General features: G+C 35.0%; 1 protein-coding gene across 7 annotated transcripts in view; it reads left to right on the top strand.

The window, feature by feature from the left end:
• SHPRH (SNF2 histone linker PHD RING helicase) overlaps positions 1 to 18,353 on the top strand; it is a 90,782-nt gene that overhangs the window by 57,184 nt on the left and 15,245 nt on the right. For 6 of the 7 annotated variants that reach the window (XR_004529281.2, XM_019951812.3, XM_019951813.3 and 3 more), the window contains 2 exons: positions 2,203 to 2,274; positions 3,774 to 3,962. Coding sequence is in view for 5 of the 7 variants with exons in the window: in XM_019951812.3 (XP_019807371.2) it covers positions 2,203 to 2,274; positions 3,774 to 3,962 (261 nt within the window). In the remaining 2 variants the exon portion in view is untranslated. Of the gene's footprint in view, positions 1 to 2,202; positions 2,275 to 3,773; positions 3,963 to 18,353 lie in introns of those variants that run through there. The other variant, XR_012324901.1, reaches the window with a different exon arrangement.

Here is an 18,353-nt window from a genome sequence, read left to right as displayed (position 1 = left end):
AAGCAGTAGACTACAATTGGTCCTGAAAACTAGTACAAAATACATTTAAGTGAATCATTAAATCTCAGCAACGACAAAATGAAAAAGTTGGACATTCTTTATAGGTAAAATAGCATAGTAGTTAAGAAGGTAGACTTTTGGACCTAGATAGTGCAAATTTGAATCATGATGCCACTATTTTCTAGATATAGGACTCTATTCAAGTTATTTACTTCTCTTTGTCCCATTTGTAAAATGAGAAAAGTAACACTATCTTGTAGGGCTCTCTTGAGGATCAAATGAATTAATATATGTAAGTGCTAAAGTGTTTACTGGTTTATTAAGCACTTTCTAGGTATTCACTATTAATATTATTATATTATTACTATTATTATAATGATGACTACTATTTTGGCAGGGGAAAAAAGAGAAGAACTTTAAGTCAATCTCTCAAAATGCTAGCTATAGAAAAATAACATTCAGAAAAAAATTCTTGATATTTCTGGACGTGAGTTTTTAAAATACAAGATTTCTGTACTTTAAATGTGAGAGTCAAAATTAAGAGACAGTTGATGATTCTTTTAGTTATGGAACATAAGTTGATATTCTCTATATGTTGAATTATTTTTTTAAAAATTAAAATTCCAAGGATATAATCTATGTAGGAAAACCCATTTGGCAAAAAATATAAGAAAATAATATTTACTGTATAAATGAAGGAAAATAAGCAATCTGCAAACTACTAAGCATAGGACAAATCCAGCCCATCACCTGTTTTCGTGAATAAAGTTTTATTGGAATACAGCTATACTCATTCGTTAAGTATTGTCTACAGCTGCTTTTGTGCTATAATAGCAGAGTTGAGGAGTTGCAGCAGAGATCGTATGGCCGACAAAGCCTAAAATATTTACAATCATGCCCTTTATGGAAAACATGCTAATTCTTACATTAAATAAATTAGAAAAGAAGAGGTATTGTAAATTCTGGTCGATTGTTTACAAAATGCTATAGTAATACCTTCTCTTGCGTGCTTGCTCTTGGTTAATCCCCTCCTACACTGACTGTAGGCTTAGGCAGATGACTTGTTTTTGGCCTTGTGTCACAGAGATTTGAAAAGTCCACGCACTTTGGAATTCTTCCAATTGTGTCATGTTTTGGAACTCTGCGACTATGTGAAGAAGCCCAGGTTACCTTTCTTGAGGAGCAAAAACCTCAGCTTAGCCCTCTCCCCAGACCAGCTAGCCTACCAACTGCTAGATATGAGTGTGGGCCGTCCTGGACCATCCAGCCCAAGCCAAATCAGTGCATCCCAAAGTAACCCAGGTGACCTGTAGCATCAGGAGAAATTCATGTTTTTTTAGCCACTAAGGTTTTAGGTGGTTTGCTATGTTACCTGAAACAAATCAATAATTAACAGAGGAAAAGAATAATTCAGTCCAACTTTTTTTAAATGCTGCGTACTTACGTTGTAGTTAATGGAATTGTTTTAACCATTAGAACTTCTGAATCCATGCACAATTTGGCTTTTTTTTTCTGCTTATAAGAGTCAAAGGATAATCAAGAACAATTTAGTAATCTGTGAGTCTATTTTACTTTCCTTTATGTTTTCCTCAGTTTTAAAACCTGTTCATTTGATGACTTTTTTGGAAATCTTTCAGTTTTTAAAGAGACTTTGAAAAGCTATTATACTTCAACATAATTTCCAGGCATAGTTAGGTCTCAAATCAGTAATATTTCTGGTTTCTAATTATTTGCTTTGCCTTGGTGAGATTAGAAAAAGGATACAGAGAAGAAATCAGTATTAATAAGGAGTTATGTGAATAAATGCTGCCTCTTCCCAATGTCTTTGATCCCATGCCAAGTGGACATGCAGAATATCTATTTCTTTATTAAAAAAATATATCTAACATGAAAGTAAAATTTGAGAATTTAGGTAAATTATATCATATTTTGCTTTTTATTTTGCCTTCTATCATAATCACAAATACAGTAATATGATAACTTTAACAAACTGTGTTAAAAATTGAGTCCATTTTTTTCTTCACACCTTAAATAAATGTTATTTGTAAATCCCAGGAATGATAGTATTAATATATGAATTATTAGGTCATCTCAATTATTAGATTATTTTAATTGCCAACATTTACTTTTATAAATGAGTTGTACTACATGTAACGGCTTTTAAGATATAACTAATATATGTTTTAATTCTTTTTTGGATAGTCTCAGGACAAAACATCAGGAGGTATTAATCCAGAACCTTGTCCAATCTGTGCTCGGCAACTGGGAAAACAGGTGAAATTATAATAAATATTACATGCATTTGTAAAATACTTTACAGTCTTCACAGGCTTTTACATACAACTCGCCCCACCCTCAAACTTTGCATGCAAGGCAAATAGTACCTCTGTCTGAAAGGTAGGGCCAAAGGTTAACTGACAGGCTTAGTGCCAAATATGTTTGAGCAATGTTTTCCCTTAAGTGATAGGTGAAAACATATTTCTAGAATAGCCCCATCTTTTTCATTAAAGGTGAATAATTTTAAGTATTATTTCCAGTCACTTGAGTCTGTCAGTTTACCATGGTTATTTGGTACTTGTACAGAAATATAATACGGCATACACAGATTTACTTAAGTTATGACAAAGGTATAGTAACGTAGTTCTTACTTAACATTATTACTGTCTAATAGTACCAGGATTTAAAGCGCAAATAACAGCAATCCTGAGGAAATTCATATGTGATTTTTAGAAGACTATTATATCAATTAAGTATATTTCTTTGTGAATATTAGTATACAAATGTCTATAAACTTAATGGAACTGTATTAGTTTTCCTCAAAGAGATTCTTATTTTTACTTTATGAAATGTGATTTATGATACTGTAAGTTCCTACTTTGTATGATAAATAAATATATGTAATATCGGTATATTCACTGCTTTTCAAATTTTGAAAGATAAGTCTATTACTATTAAATGAGTAAAAGTGTCCTTGGCACTTTTTTCTATGGAGCTGAGAGTAGAAGCCTAAATATATGAGTTCCATATTCTGACCAGCAATAATCAGAAAGAACATATCTTTTAGTTTCCACAATTCATGGAGAAGATAAGATTTTAAAGGATATTTTATTGATAATAAATCTTAAAAGGACAGATTGGTAATGGAGGAGAAGAATAGTAATTACAGATACTGGCAATTTCTGTTAAAAATCAGTGATAAAAACATTTTGATAAAAATTACTATAAAAATGGAAAGGATCATGGTGTAAGTAGTTTCTTCTTTGCTTTTAGTTTTGATGAGATTCATGCAGCTAGATTGTCTCAGAAATTTTATTATCTTTAACATTTCCATCTCATTTTCTATATAATAAATGCTTTAACATGTGAAAATGTAAATCTGCTTATTACTAAGTTGTGTAGAATATATTGAATATGACATTATGTCCAAATTAATGTTGTAGTCAGTCTATTCTGTGAGAGTGCTAAAGAGTAATTTGCATTTTTCCTAAATGCTGAAATGAGAACACGAGCATCTTACAAAATAATGATGACTGACTACTATCCTCCTGTTAGGGTGAACAGAACTAAAGACTATGAAAGCTTAGTCTAGTTGGACTAAAAAATAGTTAGTTTAAAAGTATAACTTAGCTTTTATGACTTAAAAAGGATATTTATATCATGAAATAGTTAGGAAATGAAATTATGACTCTCTTCTCCTTTTAATATGTTTATAGATTGGAAGGCATCTTTGATAGCATCTCACTGAGGCATATTCTATGTGTTTTCTTTTTTAGTGGGCAGTACTGACCTGTGGGCACTGTTTCTGTAATGAATGCATTTCAATTATTATCGAACAGTACAGCGTGGGGTCTCACAGGAGCTCCATTAAGTGTGCCATCTGCCGCCAGACCACATCTCATAAAGAAATCTCGTATGTCTTCACCTCAGAGAAAGCCAGCCAGGAAGAGGACATCCCTGTGAAGGTAAAGTCAGTTAAGAACATGTAGACACATAGTCAGAGCAAGATAATAGGAATCAGTATCTGGCCGTGAGAGCATCAAAATCAGAACAAGCCTGGCCCAGTGACTATGGAGCAACCACTGTTGTCTGTCTGTAGATACACTGCCTGAAAGCCTCAGCTTTACCATCTACTCGTTCCTCGTGGGAGGAACACAAGAAAGCTTTTTCAGACATAGTTAGTTAGTAATAGTTATGCCCATCATGGCAAAAAAAGTAACATCTTAGAATTCCAGTCCCTTACTATTTTTGCAGTGTTTCTGTCCATTACAAATTGATAGAGCTCTGGTTAAGTTCAAGGTTTCTTTTTCTTCATTCTTCCATTCAGCCCCGGGTATCAGGAAAAAAAGATGTGCCCCACCAAATTGAAGGATAAAATAAATTGATTATTGAAGTTAGTGAAGACTGTCACAAGGAGGAGGTAGTGCACTTTTAGACGGCGTGGGTTGGTATTTCAGAGTATAGCCAAAGCTTTGCTTTATTTTCCTAATTTTTTTCCCATGCTTCCTTCAGAACTTTAAGAAATAAGACTATAGTTTAAAATCCAAATAGGATCTGTAACTGGACTTTCTGCCTAAGGGGTATTTATTTAATGAGAAGCCTTTACTAGACTTTTTTGTTCTTTGTTTTACTTAAGCATGCTTTTTTTTTTTTCTCTCTAACCAAACTTAGACAATGGACAACTCAATGTATGAGTATAGTAGGGAATATAGGCCAGAAGGAGTGGTTGGGAGAATGGGGCAGCTGGCTCATAAGCAAGAGGTAGTAGAATATTTTTCATTCATTTCTTCTCCTTCTGGGTCCCTGATGCTCTCTGCTCACTTATTTTTCAGGGTTGTATTTTGTGAGTAGAATTAACCACAAGTTGAAGCTGCCAGGAGTTAGGCAGTTGTTAGGATGCCCTCTCCCGAGAACACTGGAGTTCCATTAAAGAATATCTAATTGCTATTTATTCCCACTGTCATTTGAGTAAAACCTGAAAATATCAGTCACATTGCTCTCAAGTGTGTTGAGGTAAACAGAATCCCAAAGTTGGGATGAACTTTCATTCATTCATTCTTCCCGTACATGTTTACTGGACACATACTGTATGCCAGGCAGTGTGCTGGGCCTCACAGATGCAACACACACTCATGAATAAAACAGGTATGATTGCTGCCCGCATGGATTTTACATTTTGGCAGTCGGGGGAAGGAGTTTGAGTTGAGGCAGAAAGCACAGACATTAAGCAAATAATTGACGTGATAAGCACTACAAAAGAAAATCAAACCTGGCTTCTCTGAGGGAATGGCAGTTAAGTAGATGTCTAAAGGATGAATGGATCAGCCAGGCTGAGAGAGGGTAAAAGTGATCTTGTTGGGAGGAGGCTGCAAGAGAGAAAAAACAAACAACCAAAAATCCCATTATGTGAATAGGTCTGAGACAAGAAGAAACTCAAATGGAACTGAGTAGCTGCAGTGTAGAAAACACAAAGGAGAATGGAATGAAATGAGTCGAATCCAAAGAGGGACCAGATACTGAAGAGTCATCTGAGCATCTGAGAATTTTCTTTTCATGTAAAGAAAGCTATTAACATGTTATATGTTATAAGCAGAGGAGTATCATGATCAGACTTGGATTTTTAAAAGATTCCTCTTGCTACAGTATGGAAATTAGATTAGCAGGAATAGAAAAGACTAGAGTAGAAAAAAATTTGGAGAGACCAATTTAGGAGGCTACAACAGTAGTGATGGTGGCTTTGATTAGGTTGGTGGCAGTGGAGAAGCAAAGAAGTACATATATTCAGGAGATGTTTGGAGTAGAGTTGATGAATGAGCTACAGTATCGGAGGGGTTGATGATGAAGAGGGAGATTTTGTAGGTGACCCCTGGTTTCTGATGTGAAAAATCAAGTGGCTAAAAGTACAGTTAACTATATAAGGTACTTGGAAGAAGGGTACATTTAGATATACTATATTTGAAGTGCCGAAGACATCCACGTAGAACTTTCCAGCAAAGTGTTAATATGTGGAGCTGGAGAGAGAAAATTCAGAGACATTGGCATAAGTGATCTTTGAAGCCATGAAAGTGTATGAGCTGGCCTAAGGAAAGAAACATAAAATTTAGCTTCAGATCAGGTCCTGCAGCACTCCATAGCTTTTAAAAAAAAATGGAATAAAGGGAGAGGAGCTGAAAAATGAGACCAAGAAAGAGCAACTAGAGGCATAGGCAGTCCTGGAGAACATGCTGCCAACAGAGGCAATGGAAACTCGGCTTCAAGGAGGAGGCGGTTATCAGCTGTTTCCCTTGATGCTGAAGGTGGCTCAGCTACAAGATGGACTAATTTGGCTACTGAAGGTCATTGGAAAGGAGCCCTTTCAGTGGAAATGTATTAGCAAAAAGCAGATCGGGAGGGAATGAGAAGTGAACAGGAAATGAATAGGTCAAGAGAGAAAAATGCCCAACTACTTCATAAATTTAGCTGTGAAATAGAAAAGTGAGTGTTGTAACCAGAAGGGGATATGAAGTGCAGAAAGGCTTTGTGTTTTTTTGTTTTATTCTGTTTAATATAAAAGATTCTTGAGCATGTTTAATCTTCAATAAAGAAGAGTAGATTGAAGATATAGGAGAGAAAAGGGATAATGCATAATACAAGATTCTTGAAAAGACAGAAAGAGTGTTGATATGTAGAGAGAAAGTAGAGATCTCATTGAAATTGAATAACTAACAAGTGTAGGTTGGGCTATTGCACAACCAAGCTATAAGGGTAGGGGTCCTTATCAGAGAATAGGAGATCTTTAATTATTATTATTATTGAAATATAGTTGATTTACGATGTTTTGTTGGTTTCAGGAGTACAGCACAGTTAATCAGTTATACATATATCCACTTTTTTTTTTTTTTAGATTCTTTTCCCATATAGGTCATTACAGAGAATTGAGTAGAGTTCCCTGTGCTATAGATTAGGTCCTTATTAGTTATCTATTTTATATATAGTAGTGTGTATATGTCAGTCCCAATCTCCCAATTTATCCCTCCCCTCCCTTCCCACCCCCGGTAACCATAAGTTTGTTTGCTACATTCGTGATTCTGTTTCTGTTTTGTAAATAAGTTCATTTGTACCGTTTTTTAGATTCCACATATAAGCGATATCATATGATATTTGTATTAGTTCTTTCCAGAGGGACAGGTTTTCAGTACTCCAGATGTGACTGTAGAAGTGGGTGACTCAAGTGAGGTGGAGGAGAAAAGGTGGTAGAAGCTGAACCAATGAGATCTGAATGTTGAATAGGTGGTCCAAGTGCACGGTATATAATGTCCAGAGTTAGTATACTTTAACCTATTCACCACACAAAGAACTGCTTTCCTTTTCAGTCCCCCCTCCCCTTTTCCTCCTACTCTTATAGTTTCTTTCTCCTTTTCCTTCCCATAAAGAGTCTTTTTTTAGCCTTTTCTTCTTCCCTTTTATCTTTTCCTCTGGCCTCAGGCATCCCAAGGGCCACAGATAGCATTCACGGCCTAAGCAGGACTGCTGACCCTTAGGTGAAAGCATTCATCACAGTATGGGGAACGAGCATAAGAAAGAACTGCTGTGTCAGGCTTCATGCAGTAAGGTTTAGGAAGTGATTGCTCTGGCTACCAGTAAACAGCACAGCCTCTGTGAAACTGAGTCATTGAGCCCATCAAACCCAAACACCTGTTCCTCTTATGACAGCTTTCCTAGACACCCAGGAGAGAGATCAGGACAGTTACATTTGCTGTCCTGTTGGAACAGCGATATCTGTCAAATACTGTTTATTATGTTCTGACTTCTTCCTGTCTTTCATGGGTATTGATAAACACATGAATTAATTGAAGGATCTTGTAAAAAAATTAAAAGAACACAGAATTCACTAAAGTTAATTTCTCTTTTTGATGCATAAATATTTACATTTCCTTTTCATTAAATACATGACTGAATATTGTACTTACTATGCAAGCAAGTTTTATCACTTTTCCACATTCTCACATTGCTTCTTGCTACATTAACTTTTGTTTTCTGTCACCATTTCTGTCTGCCACTTCTGCCTTCTGCTGCCTGTCACATTTCTGCCACCTTCTCCTTAAAGCATGTGCTTATCGTTTTCTCAGACTCTCACTGTACTCTGACCATCTGAAACTACCCCACTAAATGGTCACATCATCTGTCTTGGAGTTGAGGGATATAAAGATGACTCTATATGAATAATGAAGGCATTATTTTGAAATTTTATAAATATTAGTTCATACTATTCCTAAACTTAGGGGTTCTTTTTTATTGTTGGTTATCCAATCCCTGATTTTTATTAAACACTCCTGAGAATTAATTTTTCATTTCATTAAAGTTTTTATCTGAAATGTTTATTTTACTCTAAGCATTCATGTCAAGGCTCTCGGACATAGCAAACAGTGTAATATCATACATGGTGCTTAATCATATAGCTGATCTCAGACAAAAGATATTTGGAGAACATAAAAATAGAATTAAATAATATAAGACATTTTTTTCTACTGGTATTTCACAATGTAAGGAATCCTATTGACTGACCATATAAATAAAATGAGTAAAATGTTCATTAGTGAATTAGTGGATGCATTTAAATTAAAGACTCTAGCTACCCTAACAGCAGTGTGACAGTATTCCTGAATGACCCTTGGAACCTACTGGGCATTTCACAAAGTAAACAAAATTCCCCCTGCAAGTTCTGACAGCTGCCAGGCATTTTAGAGGGTGAAGTAGGCCTCCTGGCAGAACATATGCCCCACGTGGCCTGTTCCCCGTGTCCTCAGTTTGGCTAGGTTTCATACAAAGCATTTTTGTCAGTGGAAACCGTGACCCCATAATGGACACGATTCTTATGTCATAAGTTTCTGTCCAGGAGAAAATACATGGATATAGCCATAGCAAAGCCTTCCCACCTGTCCCACACACACCACAGTGCTTCATCTTCTCACACTTTTGAGTGTCTAATAATCAAGTGGTCTGCTTTTTAAAATAAAGAATTTTTTCAGGCTCCATTCCCATAAATTTTAACTCGTTAGATCTCGGATCTGGTCCAGGAAACTACATTTTTAACAAGCAAATCTATTGCTAGTAGAGATGTTTTATACAGCCTTTTTGTAGAGGAAAAAAAATACTGTATTTCTACATTAAAACTCTCAGAGAAACCTAGTAATACCATGGGTCATATTCTACTATGTGTAGAATCCTGTTGTTTCCTTTCTGTTTTTCTCTTTTCTTTTTCTTTTTTTTTTTTCTTTTTGACCTTTTGTTCAGTTGATTCAAAGGTGACTTGTGAAGTCTGTCTTGTACTTTCTAAATACAATTAAAATATCTGGGTGGAATAAAACTATAAAATTATGACTGAGTTTAAAATTGACATAAAATAATTTGGTAAATATGCTTATCTAAATATTTTCATATGAGATATGTGATATTATAATACTAACTGGTAAATTAATATTATGTATAATATAATATTAATGTATAGTGTAATATTAATACATGAATATTAACTGGTAAATTTAAAACACAGTTAAGTGTTTTTGTTAGAAAATGTCATGAATAAATATAATTGCAAAAAACCATTTCTATTCACCAGCCAAGTTAGCTCTTGAACTGTTAGTGAGTCTCATGTTGAAGTTAGCAATAGCTTGCAATAAATTGAACATACAGTAAAGACTTCTAAGATATAAACTATAAGTTATTTTTATGAACACTTTTACTGTGTGGAGTATAAACTCCATTAAAATGTGGAAAAGACATTATTCATGAGGTGAGGACTTTTGTTTCATTTGCTACTGTATCCCTAGTATCTAGAACAATGCCTGGCATGTAAGAGGTACTCAGTGGATGGATGGATGGCTGGCTGGCTGGCTGGATGGATGGACAAGTAAACCACTGATTAGTATTTACATATAATCCCCAAAAACCTTTGGCTCCAAATAAAATTTTTAACTTTTTTGCAGTTGCTAACTTTATCCCTTTGAAATAATCATTAAAGTATTTTAAAGAACAGGATAATTTTTTTGTGGCTAAGTGCACTTGTAAAATTTCCCACATAGGCTGCCTGGATGGAGTTTCCATTGAACTTTATTCAAGTAACATGTGAAGAACCTAACCCAGGCATATGCTTGAAAAGTATTCCTACTTTTTGAGATCAATCATACAAGCTGTGTAACTGCACTAAATTGTATCTGTCACTATCAACATGGATTTTTAGCGTGGTGAACAGGTGCAGACAGAAATAAAACAATGCTAACTGATCTTACTCAGCAGGAACTACTATGGACAGCACAGGCAAATTGAAAGAGTTAGCTCTGCTTCAAAAGGAAAAGTCCAGAATAAAAGTAATGAAAGTCAGAAAGTACTAAGACAGGAAATGACTTCTTCTATACTGAACAATAGGAAACAGATTAAGTTACAAATCAGCAAGGAAACCTAAAGAAAAATCTATGATCTATCATACAACTGATTAGAGATCATAGTTCTTTTGTGGGGGGGAGGCGGAGCTAAATTGTGTAAATTTGTCTTTTTTAAAGTGATGTTCTTCAGTTAAATGAATCTTCAAAAAAATCTCTAATCTCAGGATCTTTGATTCTTGTAGTAGGTTTAAAAGATTGCAAAAAGCCAATACAAGTAATAACTGGAAGATTTAAATGTTATCCCTGCTCTGTTTCAGATGTGATTGTCCCATTTCTGACAAGGCTGGAACTTCTTATCCGGGGCAGCTAGCACAGGTTAGGCATCCATTTGACCCTAGAGCAGTGAGAGGTACTGCAGGTACAATAGCATGCAGCACTAGGGTAATGGCATAATTCAGAACACCAGTTCACTTGTGATAAACACAGTCCCAATTGTATCACTAATGTAGTAAGCTTAAAAGGTCCCAGAATTACAAGCCTCCCACCCATTCCCCTAAAACCCTTATTCATCTGTAAGAAATCAGGGTAAACAAAAAGTGTAATATTATTTTTCAGTAGAAGTAATTTGCACAAAAGCATAAACATAAATTCAGAATAAAACAAACGGCATACAGTGAAAAGTAATGTTCTCCACTCTTCCTTCTTTGCCTATTTCTATTGCCAGTTTCTATTTTTAGTTATGACTTTCAGTAATATACATAAATTTTGTTTCTTGAAGTACTAGCTGTAGACAGTATCTGCTAATAGTCCTCACGTCAAAATAGGAGGAAATTTGTGCATCTCTTCTTCCTTCATTCTTTCTTTTCCCTTCCACATTCTAATTTTTGTTATAGTATCATTTTTATATTATAATGTTTATACTGTTATGTTTTGTTATCTAATTGTAGATGTGACTTCCATATCTAAAAACAAATCAGTAAATGGTGTGTACAATATTGTAATATAAATACTTTTCATTAGAGAACCAAGCAGAGTGATTGAAGTCATGCAGAAAGGAATGTAATCCTAATCCTCTCATTTAAACTTCGCTTTTCAAGGAAGAATCTTCTGAGTACCCCAGTGTAGTAGAAGTTCTCATTTTTTTAGCTAGCTTCCTTCATTTCTGTGTCAGCCTTATCTGGCACCATTATTCATGTAATTCTCATTCTACAATTCTTTTTTCGCTGTGATCTACTGCATCAAGAAATTTTAACATGATAAGCATGTGAACAGAAAATCAGAGTTTTTACACTTCTGAAAATGACTTCATTCTGCCTTCACTTTAGAGTCATAAGTGACTGGCAACCCCCACACTGTAAGACATTATTTGACATGTTTTATGTATATTAGTGTGTATGTATGGATTATGTATGGAATATACATAATATATAAACATATATACTAATATATCATATATTAATATATTATAAAGATACATTAAAGATAATATATAAATATATATTATCTATAAAATCCCTAAAGATTTAGTCTGCCTATTGACATAAAGTAGCCTATAAACATGAATATTCTCTCTGATGTTTGATGAAAAATAAGACTCAGTACATTCATCGTCTCCATTGTGTTGACTTTTTTCTGATGTTCTTCAGAACACAGTGGCCACTTTAGCCCTTAATTCTGCCATTGGAGCTGAGCATGACCATGAGAATCCATATATATTACAAAGGAAAAGGAGTGGGAGAGCAATGTGGACAGATTAGACAAACAGAGAAAATAAAAGGGGCCAAAGGAAGAAGGACTAGACTGGTGAAGAAGCAATATAATGGGTAACAAACCGTTGGTTCACAGTCATGGATTGCCAAGCCCTGCTTCAGAGTTCCCAGTTTTCAACAATAACTTTCCAGTCATAGAGAGCACTATTTTTCTTTTATTTATATACATCAAGTAGAAGTAGTGCTTTGCTGCTACAGTTGGGAGGTGTCCTAACTGTTCTCCTTCCTTTCCTTCCTTCCCTAAATAAGGAGTCTCAACAGATAGAAAATAGATGTGAAGGGAATAGGGTGAAGCCAGCTACAGTATGTCTTCTATGCTATACTCATGGATTTTTCCTATTGTTCCCTCCTCTTTCCCCAATAACAAGACTTCAGAGAAAAAAGCAGTACCTCACTCTAAGATGCATTGGTAAAATATTTAGACCTATTTTGGAGGAGAGGGGTTGATCAGAATCTAAATCAAATACTACTTGATTGCTTCATTAGAATTCTTCATCTCCTGAGTATACAATAGAAACAAAACTGAATTTTCCATCCTTTTAACACATTTAACAGCTTTTAACTCAAAGTTTATGTTCTCAGATTTTAACAAGAGCCTGGAAATGTGTAGCTGCTTATTCCAATCAAGTTTAACTCTATGATAAAAATAAGTTAGTTGCACCTATTTAGCGCAGATAAGAGGCTACGAGACATTTCTGATTTCTAGTTATGCTATTAGACAACCTCTAGGCCAGATTTCATGAGAAATTCTTTGTTGGCCTTTATTGCTAATGGATCTCTACTGATTTTTCATTGCCTTGACTGCCTGAATGGTCTGGAGCTTTTAACTTTGTACTTAATTTTCCAGAAAGGGAAAGACCTATATGTGTAGCTTTGAGATCTAGTTTGGTTTTGTTCATTAAATTACAAGCAAGGGAGCAAAGATCTTCATAAAGAACATTTTGTAAGATTCTTTTGTTGTAAAGAAGGAAAATTCCATCCTTTTCCTTCAGTGTTAAGTGTTATAATGCTCTTGGCTACTTACCTCATGAGAGGAAGATCAGGAGAGGCACTAACTTGATCTGAGTGGTAGCACTTTATATGTCTCCTTTCATAGTTCCCTAGTTGGCCTTAGAGAGAACTAGTGCCTCAGAGAGAACAGCCACAAAGATACAGTCAGGGGTGGGCAGAGGACAGATGATGGGTCTTCATTCCAAAGCTGGGCCTTGGTCTTTGATGTTTCAGAAACATGAAGAAAAACCAAGCATTAATCATAGAGTAGGGTTCGTAGATATACATGTGGAAAAACTGAAGAGACTACCAAGAAAGGATAGAAATGAGGAAAGGGACAGGAACTTCAGAAGAGGGCAGAGCTGCTTATAATTAAATCCAACTCTGTCAGCCTAATATATTATGAAATGATCTAGCAGTTTTGGGGGATTTCTCTTCCATGCACCCCCCCTCCCTAATTCCAGCCTAACTTTGCATCTGTGTGTTTGCTGATAGAGCTAAAACATAAACTGGGTTGGATTAAGGCTGCCAGTGTACCTGTCTTGAGAATATTCATACTCTGTTAACACCTTGCACAGGGATGGATTGATATCTCTGTTTTCCTCATCCATATCTCTTTTGCTTTTTCTGTGATCCTCTCCTATATAGATATAACCCATCTCCTTCCTGTTTTAATCTTTTTAACAAAGTGAATATTTCTTGTCTGTAGCAGTGACCACATTGAGTAGTCGTCTCAGAAACTGACAGATCTGAGCCAAAGTTCATTTATGTATTTGAGATAGAAAGAAACATTAAAAGGAACAGTAGAATGTGCATAATGCTTATTAAGATGGTATGATAAAGCATTCACTTAAGTCGCTTCCAGGCCAGCCCAGCAGTATAAAACCATCCTTTGCTTTTCTCCATATTCCGTAACATGCACTAGACTGTGTGTATTTGAGAATAAGGGAGTATCTTTTCATCATTGTATATTCAGTGCCTAGTGTAGTTCTTGTCATTTATGTGCACAGAAAGTTTTTGTTGAATGATTTGAATAATCCAACGTGAACTCACCTGAAATGCTAGAGGGTTTGATCCCTTTGATCCCTTTTATTACTCTGCTCTTAGACCAACCGTGGTCTTTTCAGTATTATTTGGGGACTTCTGCTTTTCACTTGGAAGTGTAAAAACACAAGCAGAAGAGAGAAAAAAAGTTAAGAATAAAGGCCTAATGTGGTAGGTATCTCTGATTCTAAAGATTGGAAATAAAAGTCCACAGGGTTTGCTGACTTTATTAACCTCTCCTATCACTGCTGGTAGGTAGGGAAAAAATGAGTGTTGATAGACCAGAATGAGGCAGCACCACCCTCCAACTGGTAGCTTCTTTTTAGACCAGTTCCAGTGATTTCATTACACAGTACTAATCCAAAAACCACCTCAGGTCTGCTTTGTGTTAGATTAAATCTGCTCGTCTTTCAAGACTGTTCTTGTCTGAGTCTCTCTAGCTTTTATAATTTTATAATCTCAATTATAAAAGAGACTAATTGCAAGATTAATGTTCCAGTGATTTCATTACACAGTACTAATCCAAAAACCACCTCAGGTCTGCTTTGTGTTAGATTAAATCTGCTCGTCTTTCAAGCCTGCTCTTGTCTGAGTCTCTCTAGCTTTTGTAATTTTATAATCTCAATTATAAAAGAGATTAATTGCAAGATTTGATTTGCCTGTTGTTAATCATTCTGAATGACCAAAAAAATATGTTGAGAGTTTTTAATTGTATTCTAACCCGCTTTTATTTTATTTTGTTTATTCATTGTTTTACTCAGGTGTGTTTGGGATTGAGAAGCCTAAACATATTAAAAATTTTTACATTAAGTAAACTGGTTGAGTATATACTATTTACAAAGGACCATGCTAGGCTCTAGGTGATATAAAAGTAAATGCCATTTGGTCCTTGTTTTCAAACAAATATCAACTGATAAATGACAGGAATATACTGTACTCTGAGATATGATATAATATCATATGAAATCATACTAGATAGAATCATGGCAGGGCAATTAATTGAGGAAAAAGCTATTCTTCTCTAAATAAAATCTCTCATCTTTCCCTTATGAAAGACAAATTTAAATGTCAAACAAACACAGAAAAGTCTAATAAAGTAGTAAAGTCAAAGAATACTTAGTTTTGGGCTTCCCTGCTGGCGCGGTGGTTGAGAATCTGCCTGCCAATGCAGGGGACACGGGTTCGAGCCCTGGTCCGGGAAGATCCCACATGATGCAGAGCAACGAAGAGTAGCCCCCGGCTCGCTGCAACTATAGAAAGCCAGCGCACAGCAATGAAGACCCAAAGCAGCCAAAAATAAATGAATAAATAAATTAATTAATTAAAAAACAAAAAGAATACTTAGTTTTTAAATCCGTATATCATTCATCAAGCATTTGTGAGTTACCAAAGCTAATATAATATAGCACTTTTGCTTACATTACTGCATTTAATACAATTAAATGTGAACTACATATAGAAAGTTAGGAAAATATTTACAACATAAATTTAACATGTACAGTATATGAGAGGTCCTACAAACCAGTTTTTCTTTAACTTTTGACCAACAGTTCCACATTATATGCCTTTCCAACAAAAATATGTACACAGGTACCCAAGGGTATAAGTATAAGCATAGTCACTGAAGTATTGTTTGTAAGAACAAAAAAGAATGAAATCAACCTAAATATATATTAATAAACAAATATTTAATAAATTGTTGTATCCTAAATATTGTGCAGCCATTGAGGTGAGGTATATATAAAGGTCCTACATGGTTAAGATTGCCAAGATACAATGTTAAATGTAAAGGCCATGTTATAAAACACATTTAAAAATATTTGTGGGGTGTGTGTGCATTTTTATAGAGGCTTCTAAAATGCACAAGAAGGTCTAACAGAATAAATGCCAAATTCTTAGTGGTGTTTAGAGAGAGTAAGGCATAAAATAATAGACTTAAATTTTTTAATCCTAAACTTCTATTAACTTAATTGTCCAATGAACATACATTGCTTTTTTGTAGTTTTTAATAAGTTATCCAAGGACTTTCCTGGCAGTCCAGTGGTTAAGACTCCTTGCTTCCACTGCAGTGGGCACGGGTTGGATGAGTTGGATCCCTGGTCAGGGAACTAAGATCCCACATGCCATGTGGGCGGCCAAAAAAGAAGTTATCCAAGAAGTGTTTGTGCTGTATGTAGCAAATAGGACAGAAACCAGATCCTTATTTAACTTCTATTCCGTTTTTCTCCTACATTGTACTGCCTTTCTTTTTAGAAAGATCAGTAATGCTTTTTAGATTGGTAATCCTTCACTGTCTAGGGCATTAACTTTTCATTGAGCAACATGTTATGAATTTTTATTAAAATAGACTCACAAAGGCAGTGTATTTTCAACACAGCATCTTGTAACTTGAAGCAACATTTGTAATGATAATTTATGATAATTTAAATGTCTTCAAGTAGTCTAAAATGTGAAATTTTGGGGAGAAACTGCTTTAACACATTGGTCTAACATAAGGATTATGCATTTTGGCTTTGTTTTCAAAAATTGTGTAAGGCATGCTTGCTCAAACCAAGGAACACAGATATATATGAGCCACCCTCTTCTTTCTTCAGTTTTCTCATTCTCAATAGCCACTTTCTGTCCATCTGGAAGAAAAGGGTATTAAGGCCATCTCACTCCCCATGTAGCTTTCTGCCAAGCAGAGCTTTGGATTTCTAGACTTCCTTATTGTTCTTCTTTCATAGTAGGAAGTAACTGGACTGGGACCAAATGATTCAGAATTGTAGTATTTGGAAGGGATCACTGAGAGCTACCACTGAATTGGCCAAATTTTGATAAAAGAGAATATTCTAGTCTTTTCCTTCATAGAGTTAGTACTCCGGTTTGGAATGTTGCTTATAAAAGACTATTCTGTTTTCTTTTGAAATTCTTGTAAGAAGCAGCTTAATTGGTAGAAGCATTCATAGTTATCCTGGTATTTCACTTGAAGATATCTTTGAAAATGAGACCTTGCAAGGAACATGGAAGTTTCTGTCTAAACTACTAAATGATCACATTATGCTAATTTCCTGTTTTCTCTTATTTGAGATAATTTTGCTCTTATTTAAGATAATTTTTAGATTGAAGTAGGTCCCTTATACTTTTTAACCTTGCAAGTATAATTGAAAGTCTGCATATCCAGAGAAATAAATGTAGATCCAGGATTTTAATAGGAGAATTTTTTAATTTCTCCCATAATTCTTTGTTGGTAACTTTAAAATTAGTAAAGCCTTCTTCCTTGTTTTTTTTATATTTCTACCTTTTGTTTATATTTCTACCTTTCTACCTTTGTTTATATTTCTACCTTTCTACCTTTCTACCTTTTGTTTATATTTCTACCTCTTTGTGTAAAAGTAGTAAGGGGGTGTGATTTGAGGAGAAGAGTAGTATGGGAATATTTTTACTTCTTTTTGGTTAGATCTGCCCCCCTTGTAGGATAATCTCTGTCATTGTTGTGCTCATATTTAATGTCTCTGAAAGATAGTAAGTTATTGGGTATCTACTGTTTGCCAACTATTGGGCCAAGCGCTTTATTCGTTTTCTCATTTAACCATCACAGCAACCTTTGGAAATAGATGTAATTATCATCCCTGCTTGACAGATAAGAAAACTAAGGCTTAGGAAAGTTGGAATCTATATAGCTAAGGAGTTGCAGTACTGGCAGTTGAATTTCGATTTATCTCACTCAAAATCTCATGCCCTTGATCTCCCTGTCGTACCATCTCCCAGAGCATTCCAGGAGGAAGACTTTCTCAATGAAGGCTACAAAAGCACTTGCCTTATTTCTTCATTTTCTTATTTCTTCACTTTTTCTCATTTTCATACCCTTATCCTGGAAATGGTCATGGAAAAATACAAAAAGCACTCTTTCATTGTTTATCCAGCTTTGTATAAATCTGCTTCCGTCCAAGTGGACGTCATTTGTACCTCTGTCATTGTAGTGCCCTTGTAAGAAAGGATTCTTTGTAGGTTAGATTCTTTACTATTTGCTTACTTTGGAGTTTTGATTCATTATATTCTGAACATTTTCAGTGCCATAATATCTGAAATGAAGAGTGTTTTTAATATAAATTCTGCTTATCTAAAGTAACAAAATTTTGTAACTACAAAACCCAGCCACTTAACTAAAAAATCTTATCTTAGGGTCCTATCACTGTATGACTTTCTGGTG

The sequence above is a fragment of the Tursiops truncatus genome, chromosome 12, assembly GCF_011762595.2.
Source record: "Tursiops truncatus isolate mTurTru1 chromosome 12, mTurTru1.mat.Y, whole genome shotgun sequence".
Taxonomy (NCBI): Eukaryota; Metazoa; Chordata; class Mammalia; order Artiodactyla; family Delphinidae; genus Tursiops; species Tursiops truncatus.
The sequence above is the reverse complement of the archived record's forward strand: the minus strand, read 5'-3'. Positions and strand labels throughout refer to the sequence as shown.